Below are 18,815 nucleotides of genomic sequence, written 5' to 3'. Positions count from 1 at the left end.
TGCAGTGCTAAGTAAAAGGTGCTGGAGGTCACTCTTGCTGAAAAACAGTAGGCAGCAAGCAAGCAGCTGGCAAGGTCTGTGATGAGTCTCTGAGACTCACTCAGCTCTGTCCTCCCCTCTTAGGGGAATGGAAGGTTTTTACTTCCAGCTTTCAGCAGAGGCTATTTTTGTCCTTGACGAAATAACGAACAGCTGAACAAAAATGTAGATTTATGTGATTGTTTCTACGAGAGTTGCTTACAAGGAAATACTCTTCAAACCGGTGAGTTGCTTTTCTTTGTAACAAAATGTTTAAAACACTAGTAATTCTCTCATTTGACAATTTAAAATTGAGGAGTATTTCCTTTATAACAAATATTTCTTTTAAAGAGAAAAGAAATATTCTTAATATGAGGGGTGGCTGGGGCTTATGATGTAATTTGTGTTTCAGGTAATTTTCTTTCAGGCAGAGTTTTATTGTAGCTGAACAATGTAACATTAGTAAACTAGGAAAAGTTGAGGTAACCGACAAGTTAATTTCAGGCTCATATTGTAAGTTGCTGCAAAAGTGGATCAAAGAAGGTAAAAAAAACAACAATAGTCTTCATTCTGGGTATCCTGGATTTTGGTTATAGACCAAATTTTTTAAAAATGAAACTCTTGCAAAATCTGTTTAGCAACTGTTCTTCTTAAATACCAAAATGATTTGTAGCTCTGTTTTAACCAGACAAACACAACGTATAAAAAGGAAACAAATTTTATCCTTTAAACATATGTTTATGTTTCACAGTTTTCAGATTTGCCATCTTTAAATACATTTTATTTCAAACTGTAATTGTGCTGGTTTAAAATGTAACGAATACACTGTTTTTTGCTCCTAGTAGGTTTCAGAAGATAAAGCATTAAAATATACCCTTTTTATTTTTAAATATGAGTGTGACCTAAATATTTGGATCTAAATCCTGAATTTGAATGTGCGTATTGGGGGAGAGGTTGTTTTTAAGGGTGTAGGACACCCTATGGTAGGACAATGTGTGTCATACATTCTGAGGGGCTCTTTATTATTAAGTGGAGCTTTCTTCGTTCAGCAGTTCTGATCTTTTTCAAAACACAGAAGCAAGCTTCAGAATCAGACAGGAGCGGCTCCTTGACTATAAGCACAGTGGGAGGAACTGACAAAGGCCCCGGGGGAGCACAGTCATCCTGTGCTGGGAAGCAGTCAGGTTTCTACTTGCTGAAGCCATCAAAACGTGACATTGTCACACTCGGTCCTCTGGAGAACAAGTTAGCCAAGCAGTTTTAGAGGATCTTCTGCAAATCACAGAAAGAAAGGCAACCCCCAGAAAGCTGTGGGAACATAGTTACTCCATTAATTAACAAAAAGGCAAAAACTTTTGCCGTTTCTGATTCAAATATGACTACTGAAGTTTCTCCTCCCAAATTTATGTACTTCCTAATTATCCCATTATTATTTTAATCCTATTTGTAAATAATTGAACTGTACTCTCTGTGACTCTACCACAACCCCAGGAACAAAGAAATAATTTCCACTAGTGCTTTAATCATTTATTGTTAGCCAGTTTTTCCCATGGTCATGTGTGGATGTGAGAGTTGGACTGTGAAGAAAGCTGATCGCCAAAGAACTGATGCTTTTGAACTGTGGTGTTGGAGAAGACTCTTGAGAGTCCCTTGGACTGCAAGGAGATCCAACCAGTCCATTCTAAAGGAGATCAATCCTGGGTGTTCATTGGAAGGACTGATGCTAAAGCTGAAACTCCAATACTTGGGCCACCTCATGCGACGAGTTGACTCACTGGAAGAGTCTGATGCTAGGAGGGATTGGGGGTGGGAGGAGACAGGGACGACAGAGAATGAGATGGCTGGATGGCATCACCGACTTGATGGACATGAGTTTGAGTGAACTCTGGGAGTTGGTGATGGACAGAGAGGCCTGGTGTGCTATGATTCATGGGGTTGCAGAGAGTTGGACACGATTGAGTGACTGAACTGAACTGAACTGAAATTCAAGAAAAGTATACACATACGATTGTAGGTTGGTATCTGTGGGGGATTGGTTCTGGGACCTCCTGCAGATACCAAACCCCACAGATGCTCGAGTGTCTTATTAAAAATGTACAGATAGTGCTCTCTATCCATAGATTCAGCCAACGGGGGCACCATCTATGGCTAGTTGAGTCTGCAGAACACACGGATACCGAGGGCTGACAGGATTGCATATCTTTCTCTTAACATTTCCCTGTAAGTTATGTTTTCTCGTGTCTTGTTTGGGGGTGTTTATTATCTGAGGCATATGGTACTCAGCCCCCACCACAGAATTTCAGTAACTCCGTTGCCTCACAAATGCCTTCCACTTAGTTAAGCAAGTACCTAACAGTGTATGTCATGAACTTATAAAATGCAGCTTCCCTGGCGGCCCAGTAGTATCTCCAGTTAGTTTTTCTTGTTTCAGATCCCCCATTATCTCACTGATTACCCCCTCCATGAATAGGTGGTGTGCCACCCTCTGTTCTATGAGCCAACACACTTCACCATGAAGTCATCCTGCAAGGGGGCCCCTTATCTTTGTGCCTACAAATTCTCGAAGCTGTGAAGCCACATGCCCCCAGTCATTATGGTGATTTTAGGGCAGTGCATTGTTTTCCCCTCTACTCTTCCCTTTGTTGTAGTCCCAAGGACTAGAGCCAAAAGGAAGTACAAGAGAAATAGCTCATAAGGCTCATGAGTAACATGTGCAGTCAAATTCAGGTTGACCTCTTTCCTTTGAGGACCTTCACAGTGTGTCGCATACAGTAAGCACCCAGCACAGTGCTGTGATTAGAGAGCGACAGCTGCTCTCCTGGAGTGAAGGTGTGCATGCTGACTACCCTGTCCCTTTAGGATGGGTTTTTTTACCTGAGGATGCCAGGTGTTTCAGTGGATCCATCCAGGCCCCCTAGCTGCTCTTCAGACATGCCCAAACTTGTCTGATCTATCACAGGATGTACACAGCAGTCCAGTCTAGCTGCAACCTCTGTTTACATAAGCAAAAAGTTCAAATGCAATTTTGGAAAGTTTAAAGAGCAGGTAACTTTTCCTCCCTGAATTCTGTTTTCTGTCTCTGTTTCTCTTTTCCTCCTTCTCTCTTTCCAAATTTCCTACCCTACCATCTTCCTTCTTCCTGCTAAGTACCTAGGTTTGAGTTGGAGGACACAGGAATGTAAGACATCTAGATCAAAGGAGAAATCAGAGGAAGCAAAATCCTTCTTTGGAAATGCTCCTCAGTGATCCCAGGTGTGGCACCCATTGTGGTGACAGGAGGGAGAAGCAAGACAAAGGGAGTGGTTCCCAGTTGGTCTGGTTGATCATTATTAGAATTTCATCAGCACTTAAAACCAATGACAGATTACCAGGCACCAGCCTTATGATTCTGATTCAGGTCTGAAGTGGGGCCCTTGGTTTTTATTTCTCTAGGATATTCGGATGTTTATCCAGGTTTGGGAGCTTTAGCAGCAGAGCTTCCTACCCCCTACCACAGTAAGAGCTGTCAGAATTCCTGGCATGTGATAGTTTCTCTTATTTATCAAAGTTCTACTCTATTGATTAGATATTGCATTTAGTTCTGGAGATAAAATCCTGAAAACAAGGCGAAGTCCTCAGCTGGAGGGGTTTAAAATCTATCAGGGAACACCAGATGACTGCGTACAGTTGGGCAGAACTTTAGGAAGTGACAATCACATCACAATCATCATGGATTCCTATATTCATTATGGTGATTTTCAGGCAAATGACAGTAAGGATTTTGAGGAAGAGATGCCTTCTGGCCTAGCTGCAACCTGAGTGACATCAGTGAATACACTGATGATCATGATGTAATATGGTGAGTGCTGTGGTGGATGCATGGTATTCATGCCATGAGATTTTTATAGGAGAAGCACTTAACTCAGACTGGAGAATCAGAAACGTTCCTGGAAAAAGAGAGCCAGTGTCTGAAGGACATATAGGACTGAGCGAGGCAACTTAGAATTGCGAGGTTGTGCCAGGCAGAAAGAAATGACACAACAAAGATTCAGAAACTGGTAAAAAGCAAGAATCCATCGAGGTCACTGAGGTTCAGTGACCCAGTATAAGGTGAGACTGATAAGAGTCCCAAATACTCAGTGGGAGTATTTGGCAGAGGCCAGAACATCAAAACCTTATACATGCTAAGGAGCTTCGTCTTGATCCTGTAGACAGCAGGGAGGCATTCATCCCTTTCTAAGAATACCATTCTTTTCCTAATTATATATACTGTATATGTATGTATAGTTCCTTATTATATATATATATTTTATACATGTAACAGATAAAATCACCCCTCTCATCCACTGACCTGAACAAGCACTGATATTTTGGTGTATTTCATGCATGTGTGCATGTGCATATTGTATATATGTTTTTCATTAAACAGAAAAGTGACATAATGAGATACTCACTTTAGCTCAGTGGTTTGCAATCAGGGGCAGTTTTACACCCCAAAAGGCATTTGACAACGTCTGAAGACATTTCTGGTTTTCACAGCTGAAGGGTGGGTGCTATTGGCATCTAGTGGGTAGGGGTCAGAGATGTTTCTAAACATCATATAATGCATGTGATAAACCAGAGCACTGAAGAAATGCCAGTAGTGCCAAGGCTGAGAAACTGCTCTGTCTATAGCTGGCAACATGGGAATATACGTGAGAGATCTTTAAGGTATGGCTCAGTAGGACTATGAGCAAATGCGTCTGAGATAGCTTTCTATCTCTTGAAATCACCCAAATCCAGAGGACTTTAACCAGCATTTTTTTTGTGACTGCACTGTTGTTTTAGTCACTCTCCAAGTGGAAGCCCTTCACACCAGAAACATACACTAATTGGAATATGTTACAGTATTATAACATATTTACAGCAGGCCTGGAAGTGACTGTGGAGACTCTGGGCCTCCAAGCCTCCAGAGTCTACACCCTGCCTGCTGCCTCGATCCACAGTGGCTCCCCCGGCCTTGCACACTGTCAGGGAGCGTGCATCCTTGCACTCACAGCACACCCTCACTCTCAGTGACACTCTATCCCAGGTGTGCCACCTGCCATCCTCAGGAATTCCCCTTCACTCCAAGTCAGGCTAGGGCCCTGATTAGCTGATGAGAATGTTGAGCTGCGCAGGGACACCAAGAGGCTGGCCACTCCGCAGGACTTTGGGGAGAATCTTCACAGTCTGGCATGTTCTCTTGGCTGCAGGCAAGTGGAACTACCTGTCAGTTCCCAGCTTCCTGGCTGTCTTATGTCTTCAGGCTTGCACTCCTGGTGTTCTTTGGCTCTCATGCCTGTTCGACCAGCACCTTCTCTCCCTGTTGCTTTCCCGGTTCATCCCGCCAAGTGCTCACCAGCCTCTCTGCATTTTCGTTTTACTTAAGCCTCTGTATTGTCCTTATAACATTGTGGCTTGCTCTTTATGTACCTAATCATTCCTGTCCTAAAGCCTCTTAGGGAACAGTCTCTCTCTCAGTCATATTTATTTCCTTCGAAGCACTCAGAATAGTGCTTAGCATGTAGAAGGCATGCAGGCTCAATAAAGATGTATGAAAAGGAAGAATACAAATAAAAACAGTATTTTAACATAAATATTATTAATATAGAGCTGGTATTTCAGAATAATAGGAAAAAATCCATATTAATTTTAATTTCTGTTTAAATTTTGAGCTAAACTATGAAATATATGTTGTTTGTTCAGTTGCTAAGTAGTGTCCAACTCTTTGCGACAGTAGCATGAACTGCAGCATGAACTCCCCATGAACACCAGGATTCCCTCTCCTTCACTATCTCCCTAAGTTTGCTAAAACTCATGTCTGTTGAGTTGGTGATGCCATCCAACTATCTCATCCTCTGCCGCCTCCTTCTCCTTTTGCTTTCAATCTTTCCCAGCATCAGGGTCTTTTCCATTGTCAGCACTTGGCATCAGGTGACCAAGGTATTGGAACTTCAGCTTCAGAATCAGTACCTCCAATGAATATTCAGAGTTGATTTCTTTTAGGATTGACTGGTTTGATCTCCTTGCAGTCCCAGGGACTCTCAAGAGTCTCCTCTAGCATTATAATTCAAAAGCATCAATTCTTCCATGCTCAGCCTTCTTTATGGTCCAACCCTAACTTTCTTACACAACTACTGGAAAAAACTGTAGCTTTGACTATATGGACCTTTGTTGGCAAAGTGATATCTCTGCTTTTTAATACATTGTCTCAGTTTGTCATAGCTTTTCTTCTGAGGAGCAAGCATCTTTTAATTTCATCTTTAATACATGTTGTTATCTTTTAAATGTAAAATTGTTTGGCCTCCCAGGTTTTATGCTCAGCTTTCAAGAACCATGAAGCAGGTAGGGGTTTGAATGAGGGAAAATGGCATCTTGACAGTTTTAACTGATCTGACCTAGAGTCTGAGTTTATTTAATTCTTGATTCCCTCTTGCTGTGCTCTTAATGAAGGAGAGGACTTCATACAAGAGCTCTGAGTCATACATGACTTAGAGTCTGTTAACTCTTACTCTGCAATTCAGGCAGCACACCCTTACGTAGGATTATAGATTTAAAAAATAAAAATTTATCTCAATTTTGGACCTAGGTCTTTAAAATTTTTCACCTTCTACTGAATTTTAGAGAAGCCATATGAATAGTAAAAGCATAATTGTTCTTCTCTAAGACGATCTCATAATAAATAAGACATACTTATAAAAATAAGCATCCTAAAGTCATCTATGTAAGGTTTGCCTTTTGAAAAAAATCCCCTTATTAATTGTTGTCTGGTTCTGACTTAGTATCTCTTTAAAATAAGAATATACAGAAGCAGAAAATCTGTTTCCCATTTGCAAGAATAGTCTATGTGCCATACTGATCAAGGAGAGTTCTAGATTCAGTCGGCCTGTGTCCAGCTCTGAGTTCAGCTGCTATGTACCTTGTACAGTGTCTTCTAACTTCTCTGCACCTCCATCATCTGATCTGTAAAATGAGAGCTGTCACAGTAGCCACTTGACAAGAGTGATATATTTAAATGAGGTAACATTCCTATAGAGCATAGGAATACTACCTGGCACACAGTACTCAACAAATGTAACTATTTCTGTTACTAAGTCTTCATGCTGTTTTCAAGTAAAAAGCCACTATTATGTATTTTTTCTTGGCTACCTGAGTGACAAAGATGTAAAACACTGATCCTAAGCAAGCATAGGAAAATGTTTCTGAGAGATTTTTCAGCAGTGCACTGAAAGATCTCCCTACTGAGCATCAGAAATATATCTTCTCAAGATATGGAGATATAATAGAAAATGTGCTATTGATTTTGCAAAAGTTAGGCATTTCTTCAAAGAACTTATTTCAGATTCTTTCCACAGATACGATGGCCACACACCTTCTGTGTCTGTGAGGGGAACCACTTTGGTAAGTAACCAAAGAACTAAAGGTTATGCTGAATAATTCAGAATTAATGTAATTCCTGGTTGATTACATATTTAAATAGAATCCCCTTGGTGCAGTCTTAAATTTACCTGAGAAGCTTAGATTTCTCCTGCAGAGCTCCAAGTTTCCCAATTGTGATTGGTTTCCAGTTGGCTGTGGTACCAAAATGCTCAAACAGCAGGCTCTGCCTGAGGCCATTGCCACTGTCTCTGATATTTTACCACCTGTCAGTCCTATACAGCCCTAAAATGTTGGGCAGAGGAAGAGTTTATTTGGAAGTAGCAGAGAAATTGCAATTTGAGACATTCAGACTGTAGCAAACTGCCAGGGAGTCTGCTGAGGGTTTATTGTTCAGTTGCTCAGTCATGTCTGAGTGACTCTGCAACCCCATGGACTGCAGCACGCCAGGCTTCCCTGTCCTTCACCATCTCCCAGAGCTTGCTCAAACTCAATGTCCTTTGAGTCAGTGATACCATCCAACCACCTCATCTTCTGTTGTCCCCTTCTCCTCCAAGGGCAGGCTGTATTTGGGCAGGGAATGTAAAAAGGGGAGAGTTCAGTTTGATTCTGTCAAAATCAAAAGTATATGGAGACCAGCTTTGAAAATTTCCAAATAAACTTGCAAACCAAAGTGGGTCTGCATAAGACCTCTTCTGGGTAAGATCATCATTTGTAGTCAAAGAGGAAGCCACTGATAGGCAAAATACATCTGGACAGAACAAGTTCACATGAGGGGACTGACCAAACAGGACCTCCACAATTTCTCTCTGTGTTCACATGTTTATAAGATTGAGATGCTTTGTTTTCTGTTTCTTACTTTTTTGGCCCTCTTGCATTTTAATCTACACACACCAGTGTCTTCTGTGCAACTCATATATGGTTTGGAGATGAAAGAGTTTTGAAGGTACCTAAGAGTTCAGGTAGAGGCATTTTTCAATTGATTTTGCCCTTAGTACTAACACTTAAACCTTTCTCTCTCTTCTTTTTTCAAAAAGCGTGGGATAGAATTCTGGTGAGGAGTGCACTTTTGTTTGTCATAAAGAATCTCCTGCAGAGCTCCAAGTTTCCCAATTGTGATTAGTTTCACAAACAAAAGATAGCCTCCTTCCTTTCTCAGAGTAATGCTACTTCTTTCTCGATAACATTGAACCTTATCTCTCTCTTTTATATGCTTGAGCCCCAGTCATGACACCAGGACCAACTGCTACACTCTCATGGAGAGCTTGTTATCATCCAGGCACTTGACATAGATCATTTCGTTTAATACCCAGAGACAATCTGTGACATATTTATTATTATTATGCCCACTTAAAGATGAAAAAACTGAGGTTCAGAGAATTTAAAGATCATGCTCAAGGTCACACACATACTTGGTAGAGTCAGGATTAGAAAACCCAGGTCTCTGTAACTATCACCAGAAGTCAAAAATGCCTACAGCTTCAACAGTCCCAAAGCCCTGTGTGTTTATGAGCCCCTCTTGCTCCCTACCTGAAGACTTGCCTGTAACTGAGAAGTGGACTGAACTGGCATGCATACAGCTTTGTTCTCTAAAAGAACAGAACCCTATGCCAGGATGGCTTCCCTGGTGGCTCAGATGGTAAAGAATCTTCCTGCAATGCAAGAGACCCAGGTTCGATCCCTGGGTTGGGTAGAGCCCCAGGAGAAGGGAATGGCTACCCATTCTAGTATTCTTGCCTGGAGAATTCCATGAACAGAGGAGCCTGGCGGGTTATAGTCCACAGGGTCTCAAAGAGTCGGAGGTGACTGAGCGACTAACACTATTCCAGGATGCATCTGTACTCGGCTTTTCCTCAGAGAAGTGGTCAGAACTAACCATCCTTTCCCATTTAAGAGCTGTGGTGTCTGAAACAGGTGAGGAGCATAAAAAGAAATGCAAACACCTAGAAGTTATAAAGTTCAGTTCAGTTCATTTCAGTCGCTCAGTCGTGTCCGACTCTCTGCGACCCCATGAATCACAGCACGCCAGGCCTCCCTGTCCATCACCAACTCCCGGAGTTCACCCAAACTCATGTCCATGGAGTCGGTGATGCCATAGAGACATCTCATTCTCTGTCGTCCCCTTCTCCTCCCGCCCCCAACCTTTCCCAGCATCAGAGTCTTTTCCAGTGAGTCAACTCGTCGCATGAGGTGGCCAAAGTATTGCAGTTTCAGCTTTAGCATCAGTCCCTCCAATGAACATCCAGGATTGATCTCCTCTAGAATGGACGGGTTGGATCTCCTTTCAGTCCAAGGGACTCTCAAGAGTCTTCTCCAGCACCACAGTTCAAAAGCATCAATTCTTCAGCGATCAGCCTTCTTCATAGTCCAACTCTCACATCCATACATGACCACAGGAAAAACCATAGCCTTGACTAGATGGACCTTGGTTGGCAAAGTAATGTCTCTGCTCTTTAATATGCTATCTAGGTTGGTCATAACTTTCCTTCCAACGAGTAAGCGTCTTTTAATTTCATGGCTGCAATCAGCATCCGCAGTGATTTTGGAGCCCAAAAAAATAAAGTCTGACACTGTCTCCACTGTTTTTCCATCTGTTTCCCATGAAGTGATGGGACCAGATGCCAAGATCTTTGTTTTCTGAATGTTGAGCTTCAAGCCGACCTTTTCACTCTCCTCTTTCACTTTCATCAAGAGACTTTTGTGTTCCTCTTCACTTTCTGCCATAAGGGTGAAATTATAAAACAGGAGAGCTAATCTGGAGTTCTTGGGATTTCAAAGTCCAGTCTGAGGATTAGTAGATAACCTCTTTGACACTCGTAATTGCTGTTTGCCTTTAACAATTTCACTGCTGAGAACACATCAATCTAAAAAGATAAGAACTGGGAATATAAGTGAAACTCGAGCCAATGATGTAGCTCCCAGTTAACTATTTAAAAAGTAGGAGAGAAAAAATAATGAAACTTGAAGACAAGTATAACATGTAGATCTCCATTATTTATCCATAAAAGTCCTATCCCCTTAAACAGCAAAGAGCTGGAAGTTGGCCAGTGAAGTCCCAGGGATTCTTGCCAAGACTTAAAATAATGAACTTCCTCTCACTTGGTTGGCAGCCTAGCAGGTATGGTACAAAGGGGATTCCAATATTTTATAGGAGGCTGTACTACATTTTTGGATGATCCTCTGTTCAAAGAGAAGGAAGCTGCTATTTAAACATTTACACCAGCTTAAAAGAAGCCAAGGGTTTCAGAAAAACAGAATTTTTAGTGCTAGAGTATGAAAGAATTTCAATCTAAAATGGAACCAGGAGATATAAAATGGAAAATCTCATGCATGCCCCCATAAATGCCTGATATACAGAAAACTGATAATAATATTAGAATTTTCTTAAATGATAGACACTCGGTCAGGGATTGCCTCATATCAGCCATGGGAAGTTTTGCTTATGGTTTCCAGGGGCATGAACAAGAAATGACCTGGATCAGGTTGGCCTTACAAAATAAGCTGAATTGAGTTTTGTTTGTGTGACTGGACTGGTTTTATCTGCTTAGGAAATTTTTAAAGCTGGTCTTCATTTGTTTTTCGTTTTAAGAGACTCTAACTGGACTCTCCCCTCATTCTAACTGAACTCATTCCCTGTTCAGATACAGCCTGCCCCAAATCCTCAGCACACTTGCTTGTTGCTTACTATGGTTTGCATGTCCCAAATTGCAATTCTTCTGTTGCCAAATAAACTCATCTTTTAATCTTGTCTCAGTTTATGCCTTCATTTAGGTTGACAAGAGAAACTTAGAAATCTTCTATCTCAGAGTTCTCTCCACCTCAGCACTACTGACATTTCAGTTCAGTTCAGTCGCTCAGTCGTGTCCGGTTCTCTGCGACCCCATGAATCACAGGACGCCAGGCCTCCCTGTCCATCACCAACTCCCGGAGTTCACTCAAACTCATGTCCATCGAGTTGGTGATGCCATCCAGCCATCTCATTCTCTGTCGTCCCCTTCTCCTCCTGCCCCCAATCCTTCCCAGCATCAGAGTCTTTTCCAGTGAGTCAACTCGTCACATGAGGTGGCCAAAGTATTGGAGTTTCAGCTTTAGCATCAGTCCTTCCAATGAACACCCAGGATTGATCTTCTTTAGAATGGACTGGTTGGATCTCCTTACAGTCCAAGGGACTCTCAAGAGTCTTCTTCAGCACCATAGTTCAAAGACATCAATTCTTCGGTGATCAGCTTTCTTCACAGTCCAACTCTCACATCCATAGGGTTGAATAATTCTTTGTTGTGGGGGCTCTTGTATGTATTAGAGGATGTTTAGTGGCAATCCCTGACCTCTACCTACTAGATGCCAGTATTTCACCTCCACTCAACTGTGACAATAAAAAATATTTCCAGAATTTTCCAAATGTTCCTTGAGAAGCAAATTGCCCCCAATTGAGAACCATCTCCTTATAGGTGAGGAATCCAAAATCCAAGTAGTCACCATCTCTGAGAACAGACAAACCGTATGGCTCTGGCCACTTGTTCACTCATTTCTGAACACATTCTGGCTGGGTCTGCCGTTAGGTGATATGCCCACTCTGTATCCCTAGAAACATACCTCCAGTGTGGCACTATCCACACTAGGCTGGTGTGAGCTCCCTGAGGCTGGAACTATGCCTGCTCACCTGTGTATCCCCACTTCCTGGCACAATGTGAATACTCTAAAACTGAAAGAAGAAATGAATGTGTGTTTTTTAAGCCACAAGGTGCAAAGCTGGATTTGACCTTGCAGGAAAGCAAATACAGAGAAAATTGAAGAACACCTTGAAAAATTAATTTGTTGACTTTACCAAGGCATTTGGTAACATCCGTGACCTTAAGCTTCAGTTTTAACAGTTGTTCTACAGGTTTGGCTGCCCTAGAAGTAGTCAGATAATCTGAGGTTACTCTGTGACAGAGATTTGTTTGTCTCATGTCAGCATTACCAACGTTAGTAGAGTGAATTGAGGTTGGAAAAACAGCCTCATTTTGCTCAGCATGTTCTATGTACCATGTTTAAGATTGTTAACAAACCCTAAAGCGAGCATTTTGAGTCTCTGGCCTCTAATCTTTTAGGATACTTCTCTAACTCATTAGGCTGAGAGCACCAGCCAAAGTCCACCAGAAAATCCTCTCTAACCACAGAAGACTAGTAATGACTAATGATAAGGAATTATTAATATTAAGTGCTAAGTACCATTCTGGGCTTCCCAGATGGCTCAGTTGTAAAAAATTTGCCTGCCGGTGCAGGAGCTAAGGGAGACACAGATTTGGTCCCTGGGTTGGAATGATCCCCTGGAAAAGGAAATGGTAACCCACTCCAGTATTCTTGCCTGGAAAATTGCATGGAGAGAGGAGCCTGGTGGGCTGCAGTCCATGGGGTCACAAGAGTCGGACACGACTGAATATGCACACATGCACCGTTCTAAAGTGTTTTACAAGTATTAATTCATTTAATTCTCACAGCAACATTATTATATGAGGGGTATTGTTGTTTTTGTATTCTCTTTTTTTCTCATTATTCCAAGAAAGAAAATAAGGTACAGGACAGAAAGGTTAAGCAACTTGCCCAGAGTTGTCCAGCTTTTGAGGTTTGTTTGTCTCATGTCAGGATTTGGACTTGTGTAAAATTCATATGTTTAACCATTATGCTTTCCTACCTCAGACATGCTGTACTGAGCCCTAATATTTTAAATACTCACAATCTCAATTTCTGTAATAATCTTCACTAAAAATCTTATATATATAATTTTATACCTTGGTATAGAAAAAAATCAATCCATAACTGTGCATAGACAGCATGGAATGTTTAAAGCAAGGTTCCTGTCTTCAGAGAGTTTACCACCTAACTTAAGATATCTACATTCGTAAAGTAAGCAATGTAGTAGAGAAAATAGAATTAGCAATCAGACCATATGAGTGTCAGTAGTCAGCATCACCTTCTGTTATTCCTGCAACTTGAGTAAGGTTCTTAACTGAGACTCAGTTTCTTCATCTGCAAAGTGGGAATGATAATCCCTACCTATTTCACAAGTCTGTTCTAAAGATCAAATGAGAGAAAATATTTTTTAAATATATTGAAAACTAAAAACATGGGTAATTTTGTTCAGATAAAAGATAATACAAAATGTATTGGAGGAGTTCAAAAGTAGGAAATATTATTGTGGGAAGCATAGTCTTTGAATTCAGTTCACTAAATATGAATCAATCTCTTATATGCTGATATTATGTTAAGTGCTCAGGATACAAAGGAGAATAGTATGCTTTCCTAGTTATTTTAGAAAGTGGACCACTTCCAGGGTCATTATTTATATGTCTGTGAATCCCTGGTTTCCTAGATCAGAGTAGAAATTAAAAAGTATGATTCAGGGAGGAAGGGTAGAAATCTAGTAATGAAGTAAGTAAACAACTTTGATATGAAATAATATGCATAATATCAGATATGCATTAAGTCAGTGAATATCTGATAATAATTAAATTATCTGATAATTAATTATGCATATTATAATATCATAATATGCATTAAAATACTATGGTAATTAATTCTTCTTGTGAGAATTGGAGAAGGCCTCACAGAGAGGGTGGTATAGGAACTCTAGACTCTGAAGGATATTTTCAGGAGAAAAGAGAGAGCAAAGATCAGGAGCAGAGACATGGAGTCCTCAAAAGTGTACTTTTGTTTTTTTTAAAAGAACAATAAAATCAAGAGAAACTGAAAAGAAAAGTGCTTGACATTTTGTAGAACTGTGTGTAGAGAGTTTGGAACATGGGGGTTAAAGATAATTGGGGAGAAAAAGCTTAAATCAAAATTTGGAAAATGATTTTGACACTGTTTTGCTACTCAGAGATGTTTTGCTACTTGGAGGCCTCTCCTCTAGGCCAGGTATGGGAAATAACTTCATCATTTATGATAACTCTATGGCATGAAATATTCTTTGGAGGAAAATTTGGAGTCCAAGACATCCCTGACTGAAGACCAGTGTGTGCCCCAGAGGATTTACCTTTCTTAGCCATATAATAACTACAATGGTGTGATCACTCACCTAGAACCAGACATCCTGGAATATGAAGTCAAGTGGGCCTTAGGAAGCATCACTATGAACAAAGCTAGTGGTGGTGATGAAATTCCAGCTGAATTATTTCAAATCCTAAAAGATGATGCTATTAAAGCACTGCACTCAATATGCCAGCAAATTTGAAAAACTCAACAGTGGCCACAGGACTTGAAAACGTCAGTTTACATTCCAATCCCAAAGAAAGGAAATGTTCAAACTACCGCACAATTTCACTCATTTCACACGCTAGCAAAGTAATGCTGAAAATTCTCCAAGCTAGGCTTCAACTTCATGTTCAAGTACATGAACCAAGAACTTCCAGATGTTCAAGATGGATTTAGAAAAGGCAGAGGAATCAGAGATCAAATTGCCAACATTCTTTGGATCATAGAAAATACAAGAGAATTCCAGAAAAGCATCTACTTCTGCTTCATTGACTACACTAAAACCTTTGACTGTGTGGATCAAAACAAACTGTGGAAAATTCTGAAACAGATGGGAATACCAGACCACCTTACCTGCCTCTTGAGAAATCTGTATGCAGGTCAAGAAGCAACAATTAAAACCAGACATGGACCAACACACTAGTTCCAAATTGGGAAAGGAGTACGTCAAGGCTGTATATTGTCACCCTCCTTATTTAACTTATATGCAAAGTACATCATGTGAAATGCCGGGTTGGATGAATCACAAGCTGGATTCAAGATTGCCAGGAGAAATATCAATAACTTCAAATATGCAGATGACACCACCCTTATGGAGGAAAGTGAATAGGAACTAAAGAGCCTCCTGATGAAAGTGAAAGAGAAGAGTGAAAAAGCTGGCTTACAACTCAGCATTCAAAAAAACGAAGATCATGGCATCTGGTACTATCACTTCAAGGCAACTAGATGTGGAAACAACGGAAGCAGTGACAGACTATTTTCTTGGGCTCCAGAATCACTGCAGATGATGACTGACTGCAGCCATGAAATTCAAAGATGCTTGCTCCTTGGAAGAATAGCTATGACCAACCTAGACAGCATATTAAAAAGCAGAGACATTACTTTACCAACAAAGGTCCATCTAGTCAAAGCTATGGGTTTTCCAGTGGTCATGCATGGATGTGAGAGTTGGACTATAAAGAACGCTGAGCACTGAAGAATTGATGCTTTTGAACTGTGGTGTTGGAGAAGACTCTTAAGAGTCCCTTGGACTGCCAGGAGATCAAGCCAGTCAATCCTAAAGGAAATCAGTCCTCAGTATTCTTTGGAAGGACTGATGCTGAAGCTGAAACTCCAATACTTTGGCCACCTGATATGAAGAACTGACTCATTGGAGAAGACCCTGATGCTGGGAAAGAGTGAAGGCAGGAGGAGAAGGGGACGACAGAGGATGAGATGGATGGCATCACCAACTTGATGGAATGAGTTTGAGCAAGCTCCAGGAGTTGGTCATGGACAGAATAAGCCTGGTGTGCTGCAGTCCATGGGATCACAAAGTCGAACACGACTGAGTGACTGAACTGAACTGAACTATGTGGGAAACATCTTTAGTATCTTGGGTGAATAGGGTTGACCTTGAAGTAGATCTGGGCAGAAATCTAACCGAAAGAGGTTATATTTACGGTTTATAGGTGGTAGAAATACTTCCCACCTAAAGAAGTTTGTCTTTTCACCTGACTGTTCAGTTCATGTACTTTTCATTTCATTATAAATTCTTTTTTTTTCACTTTTGTTGTTGTTTTTTATTTTTAAATTGAAGTATAGTTGATTTTCAATGTTGTGTTAATTTCTGCTACATGGCAAAGTGATTCAGTTATACGTATATGTACATCCTTTTTAAATATTCTTTTCCATTATGGTTTATCATAGGATATTGCATATAGCTCTCTGTGCTATATAGTAGGACCTTGCTGTTTACCCACTCTCTATATAAGAGCTTACATCTGCTAAGTCTAACCTCCCACTCCATCCCTCCCCCAAAATCCTCTACCTGGGCAACCATAAGTCTGTTTTCAGTCCATGAGTCTGTTTCTGTTTCATAGGTTCATTTGTGTCATGTGATCTACAGATTCAATGCAATCCCTATCAAATTACCAATGACATTTTTCACAGAACTAGAACAAAAAAATTAACAATTCATATGGAAACAGAAAAGGCCCTGAATAGGCAAAGCAGTCTTAAGAAAGAAGAATGGAGCTAGAGGAATCAACCTTCCTGACTTCAGATTATACTACAAAGCTACAGTCATCAAGACAGCATGGTACTGGCACAAAAACAGAAATATAGATCAATGGAACAAGATAGAAAGCCCAGAAATAAACCCATGCACTTATGGGTACCTTATTTTTGACAAAGGAGGCAAGAATATACAATGGGGCAGAGACAGCTTTTTCAATAAATGGTGCTGGGAAAACTGGACAGCTACATGTAAAAGAATGAAATTAGAACATTTCCTAACACCACACACAAAGATAAACTCAAAATGGATTAAAGACCTAAGTGTAAGACCAGAAAGTATAAAACTCTTAGAGGAAAACATAGGCAGAAACTTGATGACATAAATCAAAGCAAGATCCTCTATTCATTATAAATTCATTATTAAAGAATGTTATCCAGGAGGCCAGAAGGAATGTACTCCAGTCTACTTAAGGGAAATCTGACGTTCATTTGAATGTTAAAATGACTGGGAGACAATATTGCTTACTGTCTCTTAATCAAATATATCTACTCTGCAACAAGTATCAAAACTGCAGGTTTGGGAAAGAATGGACTGATAAGTTCATGGCTTAATGTTATTAGCACAAATAAAGATTTGGATGGGACTTCCCTGGTGGTCCAGTGGTTAAGAATCTGCCTTGCAATGCAGGGAACTCAGGTTCAGTCCCTGGCTGCAGAACTAAAACGCTGCATACTGGATACAATCAAGCCCAAGCATTGCAACTATTGACCCAGAGAACTCTGGAGCCCATGAGCCCAACTAGAGAGTCCATGCAGCTCAGTGAAGGGTCCTGTGTGATGCAATGAGGATACCATGTGCTGCAACTAAGACCCAAGGCAGCCAAATAAATAAAATCTTAAAAAAGAAAAAAGACAGTAGGTAGGGCACAGGAGAGCACACCTTGATGCACTGTAGAGAGAAAAGTGTAACTGTAACTGATCTGATTTCTCAGTTGATTAGTTTCTGGTTTTATTATCTCCAATTGCTATATTCCTATAGTTATAATGTGCTTCTAATATTTGTTTACTTCTGCATTTAATATGTGTGTTAAATTATATCCAATAGCCTATAAAATATCATTGGATTATTTCTTTCTTATTAATAAATTTCCTTTGTATGTATTAAATTATGGCTTGCCCATAATTTAATGGGCAAGTCAATGAAATTTAGGCAGGCTTCTTTTGTAAGGAGTAACTGACCTAGATCTTGAGAAAGCAGACAAGTATAAAAATATTATAGTAGATTATAGGAAATGCAAGGATTAAGAGAACCTCGGCTTTAGATTTGGACAGACCTATGATGGAGAAGTTAAAAAGCTGGAGCTTTGGAAAGATTAGAGATTTGGTCTTAAGCATTCAAGATGAGATGAAATGTGATAGTGAATATCAAATAAGATTCACGAGGCAGGGACTGGGTAGAAAGTGAACTGAAATCAAAGATGACATAAACAGATGGCGAGATAGCCAATTTTCCTAGCAGGAAGAATCAATATTGTGAAAATGACTATACTACCAAATGCAGTCTACAGATTCAATGCAATCCCTATCAAATTACCAATGACATTTTTCACAGAACTAGAACAAAAATTTCACAATTCATATGAAAACACAAAAGACTGCAAATAGCCAAAACAGTCTTATGAAAGAAGAATGGAGCTGGAGGAATCAACCTTCCTGACTTCAGACTATATTACAAAGCTACAGTCAAGACAGTATGGTACTGGCACAAAAAGAGAAACATAGACCAATGGAACAAGATAGCCCAGAGATAAACCCGTGCACCTATGGGTACCTTATTTTTGACAAACGAGGCAAGAATATACAATGGGGAAAGACAGCTTCCTCAATAAATGGTGCTGGGAAAACTAGACAGCTACATGCAAAATAATGAAATTAGAACATTTCTTAACACCACAAACAAATATGAACTCAAAATGGATTAAAGACCTAAATGTAAGACCAGAAACTATAAAAACTCTAGAGGAAAACATAGGCAGAACACTCAATGACATAAATCAAAGCTAGATCTTCTAAGACCCATCTCCTATAGTTATGGAAACAAAAACAAAAATAAACAAGTAGGACCTAGTTAAACTTAAAAGCTTTTGCACAGCAAAGGAAACTACCAACAAGGTGCAAAGACAGCCCTC

General features: G+C 40.3%; 1 protein-coding gene across 5 annotated transcripts in view; it reads left to right on the top strand.

Moving 5' to 3' along the window:
* The window catches only part of EXPH5 (exophilin 5), a 114,252-nt gene that overhangs the window by 83,582 nt on the left and 11,855 nt on the right, over window positions 1-18,815 (top strand). For 3 of the 5 annotated variants that reach the window (XM_055422972.2, XM_055422973.2, XM_088842915.1), the window contains exon 4: window positions 7,374-7,419. In XM_055422972.2, the coding sequence (XP_055278947.2) occupies window positions 7,374-7,419 (46 nt within the window). Of the gene's footprint in view, window positions 1-2; window positions 263-7,373; window positions 7,420-18,815 lie in introns of those variants that run through there. The other 2 variants (XM_055422977.2, XM_055422976.2) reach the window with 1 other exon arrangement.

This window comes from Moschus berezovskii, chromosome 14 (genome assembly GCF_049115385.1).
Source record: "Moschus berezovskii isolate FMDL1 chromosome 14, NW_MosBer_1.0, whole genome shotgun sequence".
Classification (NCBI taxonomy): Eukaryota; Metazoa; Chordata; class Mammalia; order Artiodactyla; family Moschidae; genus Moschus; species Moschus berezovskii.
Note: the sequence above shows the minus strand (reverse complement) of the source record. Positions and strands in the feature narration are given on the sequence as shown.